The sequence below is a fragment of the Miscanthus floridulus genome, chromosome 9, assembly GCF_019320115.1.
Source record: "Miscanthus floridulus cultivar M001 chromosome 9, ASM1932011v1, whole genome shotgun sequence".
NCBI lineage: Eukaryota > Viridiplantae > Streptophyta > Magnoliopsida > Poales > Poaceae > Miscanthus > Miscanthus floridulus.
The window spans coordinates 108,130,302-108,151,837 of NC_089588.1; the positions used below are offsets into that span (position 1 = coordinate 108,130,302).

The 21,536-nt window shown below is 42.9% G+C and overlaps 2 protein-coding genes across 2 annotated transcripts; both read right to left on the bottom strand.

Annotated features, from left to right (window-relative positions):
• Positions 1–261: 261 nt before the first annotated feature.
• On the bottom strand, positions 262–3,707 carry LOC136484080 (probable LRR receptor-like serine/threonine-protein kinase At3g47570). Its single transcript, XM_066481238.1, has 2 exons — positions 915–3,707; positions 262–774 (listed from the first exon to the last, which is right to left on the bottom strand). The coding sequence occupies exons 1-2, from the start codon at positions 3,649–3,651 to the stop codon at positions 416–418; spliced, it is 3,096 nt and encodes a 1,031-aa protein (XP_066337335.1). The 5' UTR covers positions 3,652–3,707; the 3' UTR covers positions 262–415.
• An 11,421-nt stretch (positions 3,708–15,128) lies between these two features.
• Positions 15,129–17,071, bottom strand: LOC136482584 (MADS-box transcription factor PHERES 2-like). Its single transcript, XM_066479807.1, has one exon. It carries the CDS (start codon positions 16,986–16,988, stop codon positions 16,239–16,241), a length of 750 nt encoding a protein of 249 aa, XP_066335904.1. The 5' UTR covers positions 16,989–17,071; the 3' UTR covers positions 15,129–16,238.
• Between the last annotated feature and the right edge of the window lie 4,465 nt (positions 17,072–21,536).

Here is a 21,536-nt window from a genome sequence, read left to right on the forward strand (position 1 = left end):
ATCAGTGCTCCAGAGCTCCCGCAGTTAGTTCGCCAGTGTTCTTCCGTTTTGCTGATGGATGGATCGCTAGTGGCCTGTTCTTTATGCTGTGCGACTGATGATCTGCAGCAGATTTTTGATGTGGCTGATGGATGGATCGGCAGGAAGTATTGGCGATGTATTTTTAGTTTGGTTTCATTGGCCTATTGTTGATCGATTCCTATTTAGGTATAGATGATTAAAAAAAATTAAACATATGTAAAGTAAAAATCAGTGGCAATATACTTGACTTATGAATCACCAATAAAAGTCCTTTTACAAATCGGAGGTTCACAAGGAAATTAGCAAACTTGGAGGTTCACAAGGGATATTAGCAAGCTTGTAGACTAAAATGAACCATCTTATTGCCAGCCTAGTTCATGTGTCAGCCCGTAATTTATGAGTAGGGCATCTGAACAGCGCATGCCATTTTTATAGCATTCAACTCCTCCACTATGTCGTGCATCTTCATTCTTTGTCTTGGTGAGTCATTGCAACATGCTAAAGCAACTCTAAATACTGGATAAACGAGAATATCTAGGATAGCTTGGGTGTCTGTGTTTCTACTGTATGATGCAGTAACATCAAGTATCTCTAGTAGATTAATAGGATAAGCCATCTTAACAAAGCTGACAAGATTTGGCACGCCATCGTTGAAACTGTCAGTTGGCCTTCTTCCAGTAAACATTTCTAACAGGAGTACCCCGTAGCTATATGTATCACCATCCGTGGAGACATCACATCCTGATCCATACTCTGGGATATACAGAAAAGGAAATTTCATTGGCTACATTATAATTAGATCACATAAAAATTTAATATTATCAGTTTATCAGATAAATAATCTTCAGAACAGCAACATATTCATATGCGTCAACAACCGTTTGATTACTGACCTGGGGGGATATATCCAATTGTGCCTTTAACTGCAAATGAGCTGCCTTCAGTTTCAGGATGGTTTTTCCTGCCTGCTTCAGACGACATTATCTTTGCTAAACCGAAGTCTGTAACATGTCCAACCAAATCATCATCTAGAAGTATGTTGCTTGGTTTAATGTCACAATGAACTATCCGTGGATCAATATGATCGTGAAGATATTCCAATGCCTGTGCAACGTCAAGAGCAATGTTGAGTCTTTTCATCAAACTTAGATTTCTTCTGATCTTGCTATTTGTCGTTTTGTCTCGATGCAGCCAGTCATCTAAACTCCCATTGCAAATATATTCTAGGACAAGTGCCTTGAATTCATTACCATTATGGTCGAAGCCACTGCACACGGTGATCACCTTCACCAATTTCCGGTGGTGGATCCTCTTTAGAGCATTACACTCAGCTAAAAAGCTTCTACTAGCTCTTTGTTGGCCAAGATCAAGAACCTTGATTGCTACGGTAGCTAAATTCTCACCAAAAGTTAAATTTCCAAAGTACACTTTGCCAGAGCTTCCAGAACCAATCAAATTTGCTGGAGAGAATGATCCTGTTGCTTTATGTAGCTCGGCATAGGATATTCTCTCATGCTCCTCATTAAAGAATAGGTACTCATGATGAACAAAAGTTGATGTGGTCCTTCTCTTAATAAAGCAATAAGCAGTTACGGAGCATACACAAAAGATGAATAATCCAATAGCTCCAAAGATAAATATGTGCAATCGATGCGGTGAAGCCTTGTGAGAAGGTATAGATGGGCATGAATGGAGTTGCAAGAATGGAGGACCACCACATAGCATGGTGTTACCTGTGACCGACAATATAGTGGAATTAGAAAAGACACCTGCATCTGGCACAGGACCAGATAGGTTATTGAAGGACAGGTTTAGATAGCTTAGAGATCTAATGCCCTCTAGAAATTTGGGTATGGGTCCTGTTAAGTTATTGCTCGAGAGATCCAATTTTTCAAGCACTCCCAGAGTACTCAACCCTTTTGGGATTTGCTCTTGCAGTAGATTTCCTTGTAAGTATAGGAATCGCAGTTGGACACAACCCTCAATAGCCTCTGGGATTTCACCATCTAGCTTATTCATTGATAGGTCCATTGTGTCGAGGCTCTTCAAGTGCCCAATCTGTGTTGGAATTGCCCCACTTAGAGCATTTCTGGAAAGGTTAAGAAGTATGGTCAGGGAAGGAATACTAAATATCTCCAGTGGGATTTGGCCCGTCAACAGGTTACAAGAAAGATCCATGGATTCAATATTCGATAATTTTCCAAGGCTTGGAGGAATGCTGTTGTTCAGAAAGTTATTAGATAGAGAAAGAGTAACCAGTACTGTGACATTGCCTATTGATTGTGGAATCTGCCCTTCAAATCCATTATGACTCAGATCAAGACTCTCGAGACTAGAAAGCTTGCCAATATCTATAGGTAAGGTGCCTGTAAATAGGTTATCCTCAAGGGTAAGCTTTGTAAGGTTTCGGAACATCCCTACCCAAGATATGGTCCCGGCTATGTGATTTGTGCCAATTGTAAGCCACTCGAGTTTTCGAGATAGGTTGGCGATACTAACCGGCATAACACCTGAAAAGTTGTTTTGTTCGAGGTCTATTCTTATCAAGTTGCTACAGTTGGTTAAGGATGTGATAAACTCCCAATCCGTAGGCTTTGTGGTTTGTAGTTCATTGTAGCCTACCGAAAAAAACTTCAATTTACCGTGAATACCAATGTCCCGTGGGATCAAACCATGATATCGGTTTCCATGAAGCATAAGATAATGGAGTTCAGATGCATTTGATAAGGAGGCTGGTATTGGACCCTCAAAGTAATTGTTCTCGAATGTGGCCAAAGTAAATAGCTTGGGAAGCTTAAAGCCAATATCAAGTGGCAGTGATCCTATAAGCTGGTTGAAGCCAAGACCTAAGGTAGTGATAGACGAAATATTGAAGAGTGATGGAGGAACAGGGCCGTCAAGCTTGTTATTCATTACATCAAACTTCGTGAGGTTACTTAACTTACATAAATCTGCAGGGATGTTGCCACTGAAGTTGTTATTCACAAGATACAAATCAGTCAATGATGTTAGGTTGCTCAACCAGCTGGGGATTTGGCCCTGAAAGGAGTTTCCCCCAATTCTAAGGATCATTAGCGTTGTGACATTAAATAGTGTCGTGGGAATTTCGCCAGTCAGATTGTTGTGGTTGACATTGAAAATTTTGAGCTTTGATAGGTGACCCAGAGGAGTAGGGACAGAACCAGACAAGTGGTTACTGCTCAAATTCATAGTACGAAGTCTTCTACAATTGCCAAGGCTGGAGGGAATATCACCTACCAGGTTATTGGACGATAGATCAATGAAGTGGAGGTATGTGAGGTTGCCGATGTCTTGAGAGATGGTGCCTCCAAGGCCATAGCCATGCAGATCTATGGCAGTGACATGGCCAGGGTGGCGACGGTCGCCGCAGGTCACGCCAGTCCATTTGCAGAAATTAGGAACTGGTTTGCTGGTGTCGTTGCTTGCTGCATCCCATGACGACAGTGCATCACTTGTTATGTGGGATTTGAGGGATAAGAGCGCCAAGAGATCATGGTGGCTAGGGTTAGGAGATGGAGAGGTGGATGTAACAAAGAGGATATTGGTGATAAGAGTGAGCATGGAGATCTGCCATGTACATAGGCTGGGAATCATCTTATGGATCTTCATTCTTCAGCAAGGTGATGGTTGTATTGTGGTTTGTCTGCACTTTGCCGTGGCTGCCTGGTGCGCCTTCCATCTCTGGGGGTGGAAGTCGTTAAATAAGGCATGAATATTTGCAGTAGTAGCCCAATCATCAACAGGAACCTGGTAAAAATTTTAAATGATTACTACATTTTTTTCAATTCAAATGACTGAAAATATTTTATCTTTGAAAAGTATTATAGATAGCATCTCTATCTGGGAAATAAATGTGGGACAACCATCAACGTGACATGCAAGAAAAGGATGGCACATGACATGACCAAACGTTGGACTATTCAAATGACACAGCTATAGATAGAAATCGCACTGTAGTGAAGTATGAAAGCTTGACAGCAGCAATAATTCAGTAGTAGATAAGAAAAGAGTGTCAGGTCGAAATCATTATGGCATTTCTACACATGAATTTTGTCATTCCTCTGTGTGGTTTGTGATTTGTAACTTTTCTTTCGGTTGGTTCCACACCGATAGGAATACTTTGCCATCAGTGTTAGGCTAGTAACAATAAACCAGTTCAGTTCAGCACGGGTGAAGTACTTTGTGTCTTTGATTCAGTAGGAGCTATTAAAGGTGATTTTTTCCTTCAAGTTTTTTTAACAAAGATACTCAAAAGGTGCCTCATATTTGATATTCATCAAGAGAAACAATATATAATAGAGAGTATAAAATGATAACTTGGCACAAAACAGCCTCTAAGAAAAATAAGAGAGTACATAAAGACCAACCTCTACTCATCTTATTCCTTCGTTCGTTTAGCGCATGCTAGAGATTGAGCTCACACTAACAGATAGAAAGGCAAAGGGATACCTGCAAACACCTTCCCCATACAAAACTTGGAAGACCACAAAAGCTACCTGTTGCTGGCGGTAAGATCTAGTATCCATTAAAAGAACATTATCTGAAGAAACTCTCCTAAGGAACGTAGACTTACAATCCTTTACCACCAGAATATTAGGGCCGCTTGTTAGACACTTTAAGGAAGCACAAACATATACATGTTAGTTGGGCAGGCAGATCATGCTAGAGAGGGGCACACCCTCGTGAGGCTAGATGTTTACCGCTGGTCCCTGTACCGAATCAGTGGTGAAAGCAAGGATATTTTTCATCAATGTTTTTTCTCCAGAACCGACCATGAAAATGATTTTCATTGCCAATTTTATTACGAATGGGTGGTGATATGTTATCAGTTACCACCTATGGTTTTAATAAAACTGGCGGTGAAAATATCATCGGCGAAAACTATTTTGTAGTAGTGAATAGAAGCTAAACTCTTTTGTGGAGACGGGACCTACTAAAGCATTAATTTGAATTCAACACCAAAATTTGAACTACGCCTGATAATGACCATTAATTTCTCACCTGCGTGCCATTGGTAGACAATGAGATGGGCTTTACAGCTTTAGTCGTCGAAAGATGCAGCGATGGAGATGTGGTATTCAACCAGGACGGGTTAGAGTTCACTGGACCTTAGCTTTAGCGAGATATCACTCCATATGATTTTGACAGGAAAGAAAAAAAAACAATCACTTTCCATCAGGAATTCAATGGCAGAGAAAAAAGATGTCATATAGAAATAATATGTTCATGTGGTCCATCAGTCGCCCCTATCAGAAAGTGAATGAAAGCCATGTTTGTACGACCGTGTAGTTAGCTGGATCCACTTTGAGAAGATGTGTTTGTGTGGCGACCACAGAAAGTTGGGTATAGAGTATAGATTTAAAGCCAATTACTTGACTACAGTAGTGAAATGAGTTAGCTCTGCAAGCTATGAAAACCATTCATAAGGTGGCGTGGCTGAGGCCAGCGTCACCGTGCATTTTTGGGACATCATACAAATGATTACAATATATAGCATTCATTCCTAGTTAACAAGCTCTCTCGAGCTTCATATGAATAAAAAAGCATGTGCTAATCGACAAAAATAATTGTAGTTTAAAGAAATATGAATGTGACCGACTAGGCTCTAAGCAAATTTAGAATCGCAGACTGCGCATATAACTCAAAGCACCCATCAATCTACTATCCACCTATAGGGAAAGCTGGATGCGGTTCCACTTCCACCTATTCTCTTGTATATGAAGTGAGATTGTGGAAGTCCACAAAAACTCTATCGTCCTCCTGCAAAACAAGCTGATGAACAATGAATCTAAAGCATCTCACATGTCACCGAAGTCCACTAACTGTCCTCTGCCATCCGCCAACCAACCACCAAGTAGCACTTGACCAGCAATGACTGATACAGCTGGCCAGATGATTGTGAGCCACACTTGAGATTCTTCCCACAAAGCCCGAACAAACTAGAACATTCCTGTGCACACTCAAAACACCGCCGGGAGAAGACAATTGTGGGCAATATCAATGGTCTCTCCAAACGGACACCTCCAAGGAGGAAACAACATCGAAGGATGTCGTGGATCGATTGAATGGTGCAGGGTTTTCACCCAGGAGATCCACACCCTGGCAGGATGACCCACAAACTAGAACATCCCTGTGCCATCATTGTGTTCCCCACCTTCTCGCGCACCTAATGGTACCCTCGCTTGGCTCAGCGGATCACCGAAGTTACCTCGCCGGCGAGCATGGCGGCCCGGCGGCGGCACGCGGTGGCAGACTCATCATCTCTGGTGATGACACAACCAAGTAAACATGGCTACGGCTTTCACATACTCTAGCAGAGCTCTTGGGTTAGGTCTAAGCCATGGCGGAGCGGCGGTGAGGTCTGGATGCGTGCGCGGAGCTGGGCGATGCTTGCCATTCTGGCGAGGGGGCTACGGATCTAGAGCTCAATGTGACTCGGTAATAGGCACCAGAGCGAGCTAAGGGTGACTGGTTGGGATTGGCCACGGCGAGCCTGAGCTTGTGGCAATGGCGGGCGCGCCCGGTGCAGTCGCACGTTCCCGCGCTGCGGCGGCGGTAGCGATTAAATGGACGGTGGCTCTAGCTTCTAGGACCTACAATGAAGACCATATGAGGGAGAGAGAGGGCGGAGGTGCACGGGTTGTGGCTGGCCATGGGCGAGCTCATGCTCAGCGGCGCAACGCGGCCATGGCGATGATGGCTACTCGGAATGTGGCCTCACTTGGGCTCGAGCGGCTACAATGGCGGGTCAGGGAAGTAGAGCAAGTCACGGCGGAGCTCTACGGGTGAGGGATTGAACAACGGGGCTATGGTGGTGGCGTGTGAGCGTGGTGGAGGTGCGCGATGATGGTGACAGTGGCGCTGCAACTTGCTCTGCGTGCGCGGTCGAGAGAGAAGGAGTGCGCGAGTGGGAGTGGAGCAGCAGAGGCGCGGCCCTCTTGTCCGCACGCTAGCCCGACCATCCTGGCCGTCGCTGGTGTACGGCCACCACGTGGCAGCCGCGGCCTGGCATGGTTGGCCACTGACGGCGTGCGGTGCCTGGTTCAAACTCGGCCATCTGGCCATCTGGCAGTGCAAGTCAAGCCAATAGTACCCCTAATCCGTGGCGAGTTAGCAAAAATTCCATTACTAAGAATTGTAGAGCTACTCGTGAAGTCCAACTTTGCTTAAATGAGCTTGGTCTAATTCAAGCTGGTTTTCAAATTGCAAAGCTTCAAAGTATGGTACATGAAACTGTAAATCAGTTCTTAGAAAAAATTTCTAAGTTTGAAAACAGCATTTCGTTGCTACTTATGAGCTGTTTTTGACCATGCTATGCACTGAATTAGGTCTTGGCCCAAAAATGAAAGTTGTTACTCTAGTCAAGTACTACAACTTTGCTTAAGGGTACACTGCCATGCAAGCACTCTAAGGCATAGTTCAACTTTGGTCAAACCAGTAACTTGAAAATGGAAGTTAAGGGTAAACTAGGACTTAGAAGCAAAATTGGCCCATGTCATGAATACAAACATCGTTCCATTTACCATCCTAGATATGTCTAAGGTGTTTTTGTGACCTCACAACCATTTCTCACATTGGTCACCCATGATCACAAGCATATGTATGTATATAAGCAACATCACATGTGATAAAGATAAAGTGAATGAGATGAAACTTCTTATGCTCATGCCCATGAATGGTTGAAGGATGCTTGTGCTCATGAAATGCAAGTGCTAAATGCAATGCTTGACATGGGTGTTATGCTAAGAAGGTTCTATGCTACTTTCCAATAAAGAAATGTCTCCAAAGGTAATTTTTGTCCTGAAAAACAACAAGTCTAACAAGATGGCATGATGAAGACAAAAAAAAAGATGGTCTCCTAAGACATCCTGTAGATTCACCTCTATGGTATGACTTTGATAAGAAACATCCATAGTTCGCTGCAGATAGTTGGAATGTAGGGCTCTAGCCTGAACCAGTATAAATCCTCGTGTCTATTGGATGCTACCATCGTCTTCCTAGAGTAGCGTGGCAATCGTATAAATTTAATAGTCTGGTTTATGAAACACCGACACGTAGAGAGAGTACCGATAGGCCGGCACCTCCTCCAAACTCTTCCCTCACTCTCCATCTCACTATTATTTTCAAGACTGGATTCTATGAAGGACAAATCTTCTCTTGATAGCTGGCTCATGACGAGGAGAATATGAATTAGGGTTTCAGGATGGCTCTAGGGAGGGGGGTCTAGGCGTCCTTATATAGGCCATGGTGGAGTTGGGGGGCATGGAATCACCACGTCATCGATCCACATCAACTCCCTCGATCACCATTGGATGAACCGACCTTGATCAACGGCAGAGATGGACTCTCAAAGGCGGTGGGAAACCGACGTAGAAAGGAGACGCTGACTGGTGGGACCCATAGGCCAGCCGGCCTATAGGTGGGGCTGGCCGGCCTGTCTTTGCAATAGGTGGGCCCCACCCTCTGGTGGAAGCTTCTAGACTCTGTCTTGAGTTGTTTTCCGCAGGTTTCACGAGCCGAATTTCTTTCTAATATTGGTTTGGTTGTTTCAAGAGTATGACGGTGGTCCCAGGGGCTATTTTCTGGATAAATCCTCCTGCATTCACATATTCACCAAACCTCATGGAATTTATTAGTTTAAACCCCTATTCCAATGTTTGGTGATAAAATCAAGTATATATGCAGGTTATGTTGATGGTTTATAATTGGTGTTAGTGATCGTCAACACTACTTAGTGACCAAACTGTCATGGGATTGTAACCACGGCTAGTGATGAATGGTTAGGACTTTTGTTGCTAACACTCAAGACATAAGAAGGTTTATCCTTGTTCGAGATTCGAAGCCCTACGTCTAATAGAGAGTTCTTCATGTTAGAATGAACAAGTGAGTTCTTATAATTGAGAGAGAGAGAGAGAGAGAGAGAGAGAGAGAGAGAGAGAGAGAGAGAGAGAGAGAGAGTAGGAGAGCATATGGCTAGCTCTGAACTAGGGTTTTGGGAATGAGTTCGATTTGTTGATCGAGTGTTTGATGGGTTCATCCCTGCTAAGGGTTCCCTTGCCCATCCTTATATCTTCGGAGGGCAAGGGGCATACAAAGTTTGGAGTTTTCTCTAGCTTCCTTGATATCCATCTGAGTGCTCTACCTACATTGTCTTCATCTTTGAGCCATCTAGGGCATCACTGCTCTAGGTGTGGTCATGGTCGACAACGTAGAAACTGCCCGTGGTAGCTTTTGCAGATGACAGTGGCAGGTCTAGGATGACCGAGAGCTCACCGTTCCAACCCTCCCTGGCTCGCCCACCCTCTAACATTCCTTGCACACCAATGGAGACAAAGCCTAGGGGTTCTGACACCTCCCTTGTCCCTTATGTGTTACCTCGAGCATGACCCATCATAAAAATAAGTGGGCAGCTGTCGCTAAGGAGAAGGGAGCAACGCCCTAATGGAGCTAACCGCACTATGCCTCTGCGAGGTGTGAGGCTCTTGGCATTGTGGCAGGGTCTTGTCGAGAGCTCTGAGGCATCTGCCCAAGCCACCCTATTGAGCCTCATTTGGTCAGTTGGGTCCCTCGGGTGATGACGTCCTAGGCTGCCTTGGGTTCTTGCCCTACTCCCGAGCCAACTTCGCTTGACTAGAGCCCCAAGGAGATGGAGGCTCAACGCCCATGGGCTCTGGTCGAGACCCAATAGGGGCGCACGAGTGCACCCGTTGGGTGTAGCTTCCTAGGCCCTAACCGATTAGGAGAACCGGTCAAGGGGTTAAATATGCTATCATGGTGCTAATCTAGGGGTTTTGATAACCCTAGTGTTAGATATTCATCACTCCGCATACCCTGGGATTGAGAAACACACTCCACCCACTTGCTTTTCGAGAGATTGCATTTGTGTGAGATTGGAGAGTTTCTTGTGCCTTGCATTGAGAATTTGCTTCTAGTGGTACTTGGTGAATCATTCTCGCAATGGAGTTCTTGTTACTCTTGGTGGTTGCCACTACCTAGACGGCTTGGGGATATGGTAGATCGTTGAAGCACTACTTGGTGATTATGCAGAGGCTCTGATCGGTGGCATTGTGAGGGGATTTGTGCTCATCCCTGCAGAAGTACAAAAGGAGCAACTCTAGTATAATCAAGGAGGATTGAAGTGGTTCATGGTGACATGCCGGCTTCTACACAAGTGTCCAAGTTCGGGGACGAGCTAGTGTACCTGCGAGGCTTGTGAAGCGATAGTCTAAAGGACTCATCTCAACGGGGATTAAGTTGCCATCAAGCAACCGAATCTTAGGATAAAAATCATTGTGTCTCTTGTCCTCGGAGGTTTGTTCACTACTACACTTGCATTTACTTTACATGGGTTTGCTTGTTGTAGCTTTTGTAGTAGTAGCTCTTATCTAGTGAGTAGAGTAGTTTAGTTGCTTGACTTGTGTAGCTCACTAGTTGTAGTAGTTAAGCTTGCTACTAGAATTGTGTGAAGAATAAGAAGAGGAGGAGAGGAAGGAGGAGGAGGAGGAGGAGGAGGAGGAGTCCACCACGCTGGAGGAGCCAGCCAACGACGAGCTTCCCCACCACAACCACGCCCTCAACCTCGCCGAAGTTAGAGATGGAAGCCCCAAGCTTCATTTTCTTCCTCGTGTTCATGGTGGTGTCTCGAGGTCGATCTCCTTCCCTAAGCCTTCCTAGTGCAAGCTGCTGCACATGGAGCATACCCACAGTATGGTGAGTCACCCCAAGCCATCTGCCCCTCCATCCCCTCTAAATCAGCCTTCACACAAAGCTTCAAGTTCACTAGCCAGCTTGGTTTTCCTATATTAGCAGGAAACAACCAAATTTTGGTGCGAACACTTGCTTGCCACCTCCCACTGCTGGAGGGTTGTTCAAGCACTGGGAAAAGCACAAGTATAGTGGCATGGGCACAAAGTGCAAGTCTAATAAGTGTTGGCGGAAGCCAAAATCTCTCCCACACTTGTCTACTGGCGTTGTGGCTGCCTCGCAACTGGCACCCAGCCACCGTTGCTTCAACCATTTGGTTGTGCAAAAGACCTTGGAGTGGTGCACTGCTCTCAAGGGAACAAAGATATTGTGCAGGCTTTCAGTAGTGCAACATAGGCTACACGTCTAGCCGCTCCTCCCTAAATACTGCCTGGCATGCAGCCCCACCTTTGTGACTTGTGAGTAGCATCTACTTCAACTCCCATTGCAAGGTGCTCAACATGTCCTGCGAGAAGCATCTATTGTGACATTTTTTGCCATGAGATAGGGGCATAAAAAACAAAAATAAAAAAGTTTAGTCATTGGCAGGTGGACCTCAAATGTCAACAGGCCATTGGTAGGTGGACCCCATATATCAAAGAGACTTTAAGGTGGAGGTACCATGAGTATACTGTTGGAGGAGGTGACAAAAACATGAGACATGTTTGATAGAAGACAAGGGATTTGTTCGAGATGCTCTAATCGAAAGGGTGCACAATCTTGTGGTTGTGAAAAAAAATGAACCAACTCAGTGGACAAGTGTTATTAGCTACTTGGATACAAAAATTGTATTAGAGCCCTAAATTATACTGTTCTTTAGTATTATAGATACTAGATGATACCCCGCGCGTTGCTGCGGGAATTTTGTAGCATTGACTTGAAGAGGATTGATGGAGTGAGATATAGTAAAATTGTGGAAGAATACATATTATTTTTATTAGAGCCTTCTATGCATCAACATTTATTGTGAATTCATCAGTATATTTCATTCACTTATGATGTTTGTCGTCTGGTGTGGAAGTGGAAAAATGCAGTTGTAGACTGTAGCCACAATGGTTAAAACACAATAAAATAAATTAGCATTCTGAAAATAATCGTTGTACATGATATCTGGATTTATATGATTTTTGTATGCAAGGATGGGACATTGAAGTAGAGGAAAGGGGGAAAAAGACACGGAGTCTCAATCTGAACAATTTTTGTTGCAGTAGTAGCCCAATCATCAACAGGAACCTGGTCAAAATTTTAAATGATTACTACATTTTTTTCAATTCAAATGACTGAAAATATTTTATGTTTGAAAAGTATTATAGATAGCATCTCTATCTGGGAAATAAATGTGGGACAACCATCAATGTGACATGCAAGAAAACGATGGCACATGACATGACCAAACGTTAGACTATTCAAATGACACAGCTATAGATAGAAATCGCACTGTAGTGAAGTATGAAAGCTTGACAGCAGCAATAATTCAGTAGTAGATAAGAAAAGAGTGTCAGGTCAAAATAATTATGGCATTTCTACACATGAATTTTGTCATTCCTCTGTGTGGTTTGTGATTTGTAATTTTTCTTTCGGTTGGTTCCACACCGATAGGAATACTTTGCCATCAGTGTTAGGCTAGTAACAATAAACCAGTTCAGTTCAGCACGGGTGAAGTACTTTGTGTCTTTGATTCAGTAGGAGCTATTAAAGGTGATTTTTTCCTTCAAGTTTTTTTAATAAAGATACTCAAAAGGTGCCTCATATTTGATATTCATCAAGAGAAACAACATATAATAGAGAGTATAAAATGATAACTTGGCACAAAACAGCCTCTAAGAAAAATAAGAGAGTACATAAAGACCAACCTCTACTCATCTTATTCCTTCGTTCGTTTAGCGCATGCTAGAGATTGAGCTCACACTAACAGATAGAAAGGCAAAGGGATACCTGCAAACACCTTCCCCATACAAAACTTGGAAAACCACAAAAGCTACCTGTTGCTGGCGGTAAGATCTAGTATCCATTAAAAGAACATTATCTGAAGAAACTCTCCTAAGGAACGTAGACTTACAATCCTTTACCACCAGAATATTGGGGCCGCTTGTTAGACACTTTAAGGAAGCACAAACATATACGTGTTAGTTGGGCAGGCAGATCATGCTAGAGAGAGGCACACCCTCGAGAGGCTAGATTTTTACCGCTGGTCCCTGTACCGAATCAGTGGTGAAAGCAAGGATATATTTCATCAATGGTTTTTCTCCAGAACCGACCATGAAAATGATTCTCATTGCCAATTTTATTACGAATGGGTGGTGATATGTTATCAGTTACCACCTATGGTTTTAATAAAACCGGCGGTGAAAATATCATCGGCGAAAACTATTTTGTAGTAGTGAATAGAAGCTAAACTCTTTTGTGGAGACGGGACCTACTAAAGCATTAATTTGAATTTAACACCAAAATTTGAACTACGCCTGATAATGACCATTAATTTCTCACCTGCGTGCCATTGGTAGACAAGGAGATGGGCTTTACAGCTTTAGTCGTCGAAAGATGCAGCGATGGAGATGTGGTATTCAACCAGGACTGGTTAGAGTTCACTGGACCTTAGCTTTAGCGAGATATCACTCCATATGATTTCGACAGGAAAGAAAAAAACCATCACTTTCCATCACGAATTCAATGGCAGAGAAAAGAGATGTCATATAGAAATAATATGTTCATGTGGTCCATCAGTCGCCCCTATCAGAAAGTGAATGAAAGCCATGTTTGTACGACCGTGTAGTTAGCTGGATCCACTTTGAGAAGATGTGTTTGTGTGGCGACCACAGAAAGTTGGGTATAGAGTATAGATTTAAAGCCAATTACTTGACTACAGTAGTGAAATGAGTTAGCTCTGCAAGCTATGAAAACCATTCATAAGGTGGCGTGGCTGAGGCCAGCGTCACCGTGCATTTTTGGGACATCATACAAATGATTACAATATATAGCATTCATTCCTAGTTAACAAAGCTCTCTCGAGCTTCATATGAATAAAAAAGCATGTGCTAATCGACAAAAATAATTGTAGTTTAAAGAAATATGAATGTGACAGACTAGGCTCTAAGCAAATTTAGAATCGCAGACTGAGCATATAACTAAAAGCACCCATCAATCTACTATCCACCTATAGGGAAAGCTGGATGCGGTTCCACTTCCACCTATTCTGTTGTATATGAAGTGAGATTGTGGAAGTCCACAAAAACTCTATCGTCCTCCTGCAAAACAAGCTGATGAACAATGAATCTAAAGCATCTCACATGTCACCGAAGTCCACTAACTGTCCTCTGCCATCCGCCAACCAACCACCAAGTAGCACTTGACCAGCAATGACTGATACAGCTAACCAGATGATTGTGAGCCACACTTGAGATTCTTCCCACAAAGCCCGAACAAACTAGAACATCCCTGTGCACACTCAAAACACCGTCGGGAGAAGACAATTGTGGGCAATATCAATGGTCTCTCCAAACGGACACCTCCAAGGAGGAAACAACATCCAAGGATGTCGTGGATCGATTGAATGGTGTAGGGTTTTCACCTAGGAGATCCACACCCTGGCAGGATGTGCAATGAAGAAGAGCAGGGGCCAAAAGTGATACCTCAAGCAAAAGGAGTGGCACCCATAGGCATCACAACCGTACCCTCAACAGAAACAAAATCACTTCCAGACAGTGGTGGACCCAAGGACCAGCGACCTTGGGCGCCTGCTTGGGCTCCGGCACCGGCACATGCTTAGTCCTTCATCGCAGCATTCTTAGTCGGAGCTTCAAATCACATGACCTAATCAGTGTGTAAGGAAAATGGACCCTTGGCCCATTTACTCTGGATTTTGGTGTTTGATGACCAACACAACCAAATTGGACTAATGAACTTGCAAATGATTGTTTTGTAGTTCAATAGGATGCAAGACGTGACTTGGACGAAGGCGACGTGATGATCCGATGATCAACACCATAAGCAAGACCCTAGGAGCACAAGAGAAGACCCAAGATATCAAGCAAAGTCCAAGCATGAAGATAGGAACCAAGCCATACGCAAGATCGCAAAGAAACGAGCTCACAGAAGTGACCGGACGCTGGACCGGACGCGCCGGTGAAGAAGCTCAGCAAACTGGCGTCAGCAGCAGTGACCGGACGCTGGCGGCAAAACCGACCGGACGCAGGGCAGCAGCGTCCGATCGAGTACAGAGAGGTCAGTAGCAGAAAAGCAGGATTTCGTCCCCAACGGCTACTTTCTCAGTGGGGCTTATAAATACAACCCCCAACCGGCCAAATGAGCAGTGTGGAGCTGAGGAAACATACAAAGGGTGTTAATATACCATTTTAGTGATCTCCACTTGCATAGTGCTTAGTGATTCATTAGGTGATTAGCGTAGGTGCTTTGCGAAGTGCTTAGGTTGATTAGACCACCGCTTATGCGCCTGCTCTAGGTTTAGGCCTAGTGTTTAGTGAGGTTTGCATATCTCTTACCACTCAGTGCTTGTGAGCACCATTGTTGTACATCGGAGGGGCTTGTAGTCTTGCGAGATCACACCAACCGCATTTGTGGTGTGGCCGCCACCGTGTACCGGAGGGAACAAGGCCCGCGGCGTTTCGGCCGGAAGCTTGATAGTGAAGACGGCGGGTAGCATCCAGGAGAGGCTTGCCGGAAGGCATGTCGGAGACCCACTTGCGTGTGGGGAAGGCCTGAGGCTATCCATGGAGTTACCCGACTGGGAGCTTGGCCCTTGCGAGGGGCTCCAACGAGGACTAGGGGGAAGCTTGTGCGCTTCTCGATACCTCAGTAAAAATACCAGAGTCATCGATAGGAGTTTGCATATCTCTACCTTCCACATTTACATTTATTGTATTACTCCTTTTGCGGTAGAGATAGCAACACACTAGCAAAACTGTAGTTGCACATTTAGATAGTTTATCTTTTGCATAGGTTTTGCTAAGGTTAGAAAAAGAGGCCATAGTTTAGAGTTAGAATTTTAAGTTGCCTAATTCACCCCTCCTCTTAGGCGTCATGGTCCGTTCACAATGTCTTAAGTCTCGCCTGGGCTTCATTTCAGTCCTGGGTCTACTACTACTGCCAGCTACTACAGGAAGTGCCGGGCAGTCCACGTGCATCACACACAAAACATCTCATACTTCGTAGACTCTCGGTATCATGGTATGTATCTTGGATATGTGAAAATAAAGTAGCAACACCACACAATATAACGACATCCATTAATATCATTGATCTAAATGACTGAAAGGGGTACACGGATTCAAGCATACATATTGTTAAATGCAAAAACAACATGAAAGATAACTTGTGCCGCGTGCTAAGCACAAGACATGATGCAACGAGTGACTCTAAGATAGGACCCTAAGAGCAACATGCAAAATACAATGAAAACATATAAGATCTAGCCATGCACTATGGGATGAGTTTCCCTACTGTGCCGATGGGAGCCCTGAACAGGCACCCAGATTGTAAGGGTGCATCATTTCACACCCACTGCTACTAGGCTCACTGCTACAACCTGCGAAGGAACTGTAGTTTGGGGCTAGGTTGGCAAGTCTCCAGTTCTGCTGCAAGGGACGGTGTTCCTCTAGTACTGCCATGCTTTGTATCTCATTGTAGGTGTAGCAAGAAGCTTGTGTCTGCAACGAAGATGATGCTGGCAGCATCACCTGCGACAATGGCTGTGGGAGGACTCGCTCCCCGACCACAAGCTGCTGGAGCCGTGCTTTGATTTTTCTCATCTTCATCTCCACCGTATCCCTAAGTCTAAGGAGCTCGTCTTTGTCAGTGCCAACAAGGCCCGGGCGTCCTCCATACATGATATCATGGAGGAGGTCCAAGGTCTCACGCTCGCGATTTTCAAGGTCCAACTTGCTTACCTGCTCGTGGAGCTTCAAGGAGCGACTGTGGAGGAACTCCTCTTGGTTCTTTGTCTTCTTGAGGCTACTGACATCTAGCGTGCTGTTGAATTTCTTGAGGAGTTCCTTGGCCTCTTCATCAGAGGGCCACACCTTTGGCTGAGCCTCGCCCTGGCCATACATCACTACACACAACTTGATGCCACAAAGTGTGGTGAGCTCACTAGCCTTTTTCTCCAGGCCCTGGGAGCGTCTCTTATACGTCGCACGCCGAGTAGCATTGTTGGAGATCCACTGGAGATTCACCTTCTTGCGTGCCATAGCACCCTAGCAATATCCTAGCTCAGCAACTACTAGTAGGATTATATAAACATAAGGAGATGGTTGCTTTGGTGTTGAAATGAAATGAGGAGAGGGGCAGTTTATATATGTTTCAAGGAGGACTCTAGAGCAACTTATAGAGGCAAGGAATGACCTACTCGTACCATGATTTATGGATAGCATTAACTCACTGCCAAATAAAGTGTGTGTATATATTTTTTGTACTTATAGCTAAGTATTTTTCCTTCATAAATTAATGCATCAACCACAAGAAAACATTCCTTATAAGTCATGAGCATTGTGTGATAGGTTAGACAATGGTCAAATTGTGTTTAATTACATTAATTATAAATTTCCTAATCGTAACATTATATTATGCCAAGAATTTATTACTACACAAATATAATGATGATGCCTAAGTAACTGTCGAAACATATTTCTTACTTCTTTAATGCATTCTATCACAACAAAAGCATTCCAGACGTACACCATGAGGATTGTTGATAGTCTAGATAGTGCTCAAATATCATTTAATTGCTGCTAAAGAACCACAGGGAATAACCTGATAGCATTTAATCATGATGTCGAGGAAAAGGCTCACTCCAGCAGGATGCATCACAAAACATATGTTTTGCAACCAAGCAAAGAAATGGTTTTTCATCACAAAAATTGGAAAACTCACCAATATAATGATCCATTTTTCTCAAACATATCTCTTTAATTTGCCTTTTATATATTGCTATTAGCGTAATTCTCTCTACCAAGGCAATGTGATTAGAGACATATCTCATACCCGACCCCAACCCCTACCACATAAGAGCCACAAACTACTACTGAAAAGCTTTTTAGAGGTGTCTAGGAAGCCTCTATAGAGGTGGCTGCCGCAACAATTTCTAGAGGCAGCTCGGAAGACGAGCTCTCACTAAAAATGGATTTGTCTACAAATATTTTTTTTTCAGAAGCGGATGTTGTTCCTAACCGCCTTTAGAAAACAATTTCTAAAGTCGGCTGTGTTTTACAACTGCCTCTACAAATCTTTAGCGCCAGTATTCAAAGTTCAGATTTCAAATAATAATTACACACTTAAATTGTCTGTGTGTATATATATGCCCATTTCACATGTGTGTATATACATTAATTAAATTGCAAGAGGACCAGGTGATGCTCTCCCTCCTCTGGTCTATATGCATTATTTTAAGAAGAATTATTTTGTGGTACCCCAAATTTCATAGATGGATTATATAATTTGGACAGCTTTTTGTTCTCGACTTGTAACAGTGATGGATAAATCTTGGATTGATGATGATGCTAGGTAAAAAATAATAGCTTCACAAATACTGAAAGTGGTATATGTAGCTATGTAAAATGGCTTTTAACATAAAGGTTTCATGTAGGCACGGCAAGACATATTTGCAAGGAGTGAACAATTTCATAGCTTTTGCATTTAGTAACTCAGCTGCTGGCAGAAAGATATTATGCCCATGTAGAAAGTGTGTCAACTCTTTTTGGAAAAAGGCTAGTGAGGTTCGTGAACATTTGATATGTGATGGGTTTCTAAAAGGGTATAGAACATGGAATTTACATTGAGAACCTACCCCTTGTGTGAATCATGGAGACTTTGATGGTGATGATGTTGAGGTTGTGGACGAGTCCAATGAACATGATGACATATCTGATTTGCTTAGAGACTTAGCTGCTGGCTTAGATGATAAGGGAGATTATGAGAAAATAGTTATGTTCCAAATCCTTGTGAGGAGCTAGTTGCCATTCAGAAGTTAGTCACAGAAAATAACAAAGAATTGTACCCTACTTGCAAGCAATATACGCAACTTCGATTCATTATTAGATTACTCCACATCAAACTCCTTGGAGGATGGTCTGACAAATCTTTCAACCTGCTACTAGATCTACTTAATGATGCACTCCCTGAGGGTTCAACACTAGCTAAAACCTTTCATGAGGCTAAGAAAATGGTGAAAACCATAGAAATTGGGTATATTAGTATTCATGCCTATGAAAATAATTGCATTCTCTATTGGAAGGGGAACATAGATTTGGATTCATGTCTAAAGTGTAAGGATTCACGGTGGAAATTAGTAAGGAAGTCTCTAGATGGGAAACATATATATAAGGTTCCTAAGTGTAACAGAACCGTCTAATTTATAAGAGCACAAGTACAATAACAATCACCGAAGCGATCAAACCATCATACTTGAGCCCATATAAACCCGGTAGTCCGATGAAATCATGAAGGATCTCAAATTAACCAACATACAAACCAAGATCGTACATGATTCAACATAACAAGTCACATGTTACATCACAGTTCACAAATAGTTCACAAGTATCTCACATACATTGGAGTTCACATAGTTATTACAAACCAAGTTCAAATAGCGGAAGCAAAGTAGTTTGACATCAACATCACATTTAGTTCAAATACATACCAGTACCACGGTCATTTCCAACAAAAGCAGAACAAAGAGGATAACTTAGGAGTACCCTGCCCTATGGTTTAGTCCTCATCAACGGCAGGATGAAGGCAATTCTTACAGTACCCATGATACATCATATCATCTGCAACAAGAGGGAATAAACCCTGAGTACGAGAATGTACTCAGCTAGACTTACCCATCGTAAACCAGAAATAATATGACACAAAGGAGTATGCAAGGCTTTATCGGTGGAGTAAGCTTGACAACATTTTGCATAAAAGCTTAAGTAACATAACTTGGAGATTTAGTACCTTTAGCATCAATTTGAATACCTATTCAATTAAGCATCTCTAGATTAGCACCTATACTAGAGCAATCACTTGATTAAGCTAACAAGCATTAGTAACCATATTCGGTGTATTAATTTGAGCATCATCATAACCATCAAGTTCCATCAATTAATGCTATGTTGCCGCTGCTCAGTCGCGGGTCTGATCAGCGCCGCACCCTCAAGGATACTACCAGTCTAGCATGAAGTTTAGGCCCAGTCTGCCCTTGGACTCACGTCAATGGCACCTCGCACATCCTTACTTCCTCCAGTGTGCGCACTTTAACTTACCGAGTCTCGGCCTGAGTTGAGCTACTCGGCTTCATGGTCGGATAGACTTATCCGGCCAAATAAGTGCTAGGCATGTGTTCAACATGATATGAGGACGTACAGCGAATCAGTCCTTAACCAACACAGATGGGGATAAATAGGCACCAAGACCTCCATGCCTTGTTGTTTCTCTATCACAATCCCATCTTGTCTCCTTTTTATTCATCAACACATAGTTATTTCCACGATAGCAATTATAGCCAGCCGTGATTAGATATCTACCTATATCTTGCAGGTGACAAGAAATCACCCGACTTCTACGGGACTAAGCATGGCTAAGCATATATTCGATCCTAGACCTACAAAGGATTCAAGATATATTTGTCTGGACAAGGAAAATATATACAGCAAGTGTTTCCAATCAACTCCTATAACCTAATGCAACAAACATAAAGGACACAAGTGATATTTGTAAAAACATAGGAGGCTTATAATGCTCTAGGGCTTGCCTTTCAGAAATAAGGAAGGTTGGTGGTCAAGACACTCAGGAAGATCTTCCATGTTGACTCCTCCTTCGGCCTAAACATCCTGCTCCTGGGCTGCCTATTGCTCCTCCTGATGCTCGGGTTCGAACTCGAGTAGAGTCACTCCTTCCCGGGAACCTATTGCATGCATATGCACAAATGAGTATCATGAATGCATAAGAAATGAGATGAGATGATAAATTGTATACGCATGAGCATGGTTATCCACAAGATGTATGATAAGTTTAACATTCGTTGACCAAGTAGATGTATAACTTTCTTCTAGTTGATCTTTACTGAGTAGGTGCATATCTCTTCTATAGTACAAGAAACATACACTCACCAAGTTCTAGTAGCCTAAGGTAAAGTTGTTCATCATCAGTAAGAGGCTTAGAACCAGCAGCTAACAACTAATCTCAATTAGCCTACGCATCTACACAAGCATCACATAAGACAAACAATTATAATTTGACTTAGTCATTTCCTAGACTATAAACGACAGCTACTTATCTGGTCATATCTAGAGTTCTACTTAACCAAATACTATGATCTTAGACTTTAAGGAAAGCTTATAAAACTGCCTACAACTTTCATATAGTCATCTCAAGATGATTCAACGTCTATGAAGGTCAAACAAAGCAATTTCCTAGATCTGTCTAGAAATTCCAGAGAATTAGCATTTCTGGAGACCAATTTCTAATAGCTATAACTCTCAAACCATTTAGCCTATTGGCATGAAAATTTGACACAAGCAATAGAAGTAAGTTACCTACAACTTTGTTATTAACAAGATTCACAGCAAACATCATTTTACCCATGCAATTTACTTAACAACAGAAACTATCCAAAATAGTCACTAAAATTGAATTATAGAGCAATTAATATTTCACTGCATACAAGCAATCAAATTTGGGCACAACCAATGATACCAATAGTTCATAGACATCATATACACTTTAGAAAACATAATGGTCAAGCCCAAATAAATTAT

Coding starts and splice junctions, on each gene's coding strand:
- LOC136482584 (XM_066479807.1), bottom strand. CDS start 16,988: ATGGCACGCAAGAAGGTGAATCTCCAGTGGATCTCCAACAATGCTACT.
- LOC136484080 (XM_066481238.1), bottom strand. CDS start 3,651: ATGAAGATCCATAAGATGATTCCCAGCCTATGTACATGGCAGATCTCC. Junction 775..914: donor AATTGGATATATCCCCCCAG/GTCAGTAATCAA, acceptor TGTATATCCCAG/AGTATGGATCAGGATGTGAT.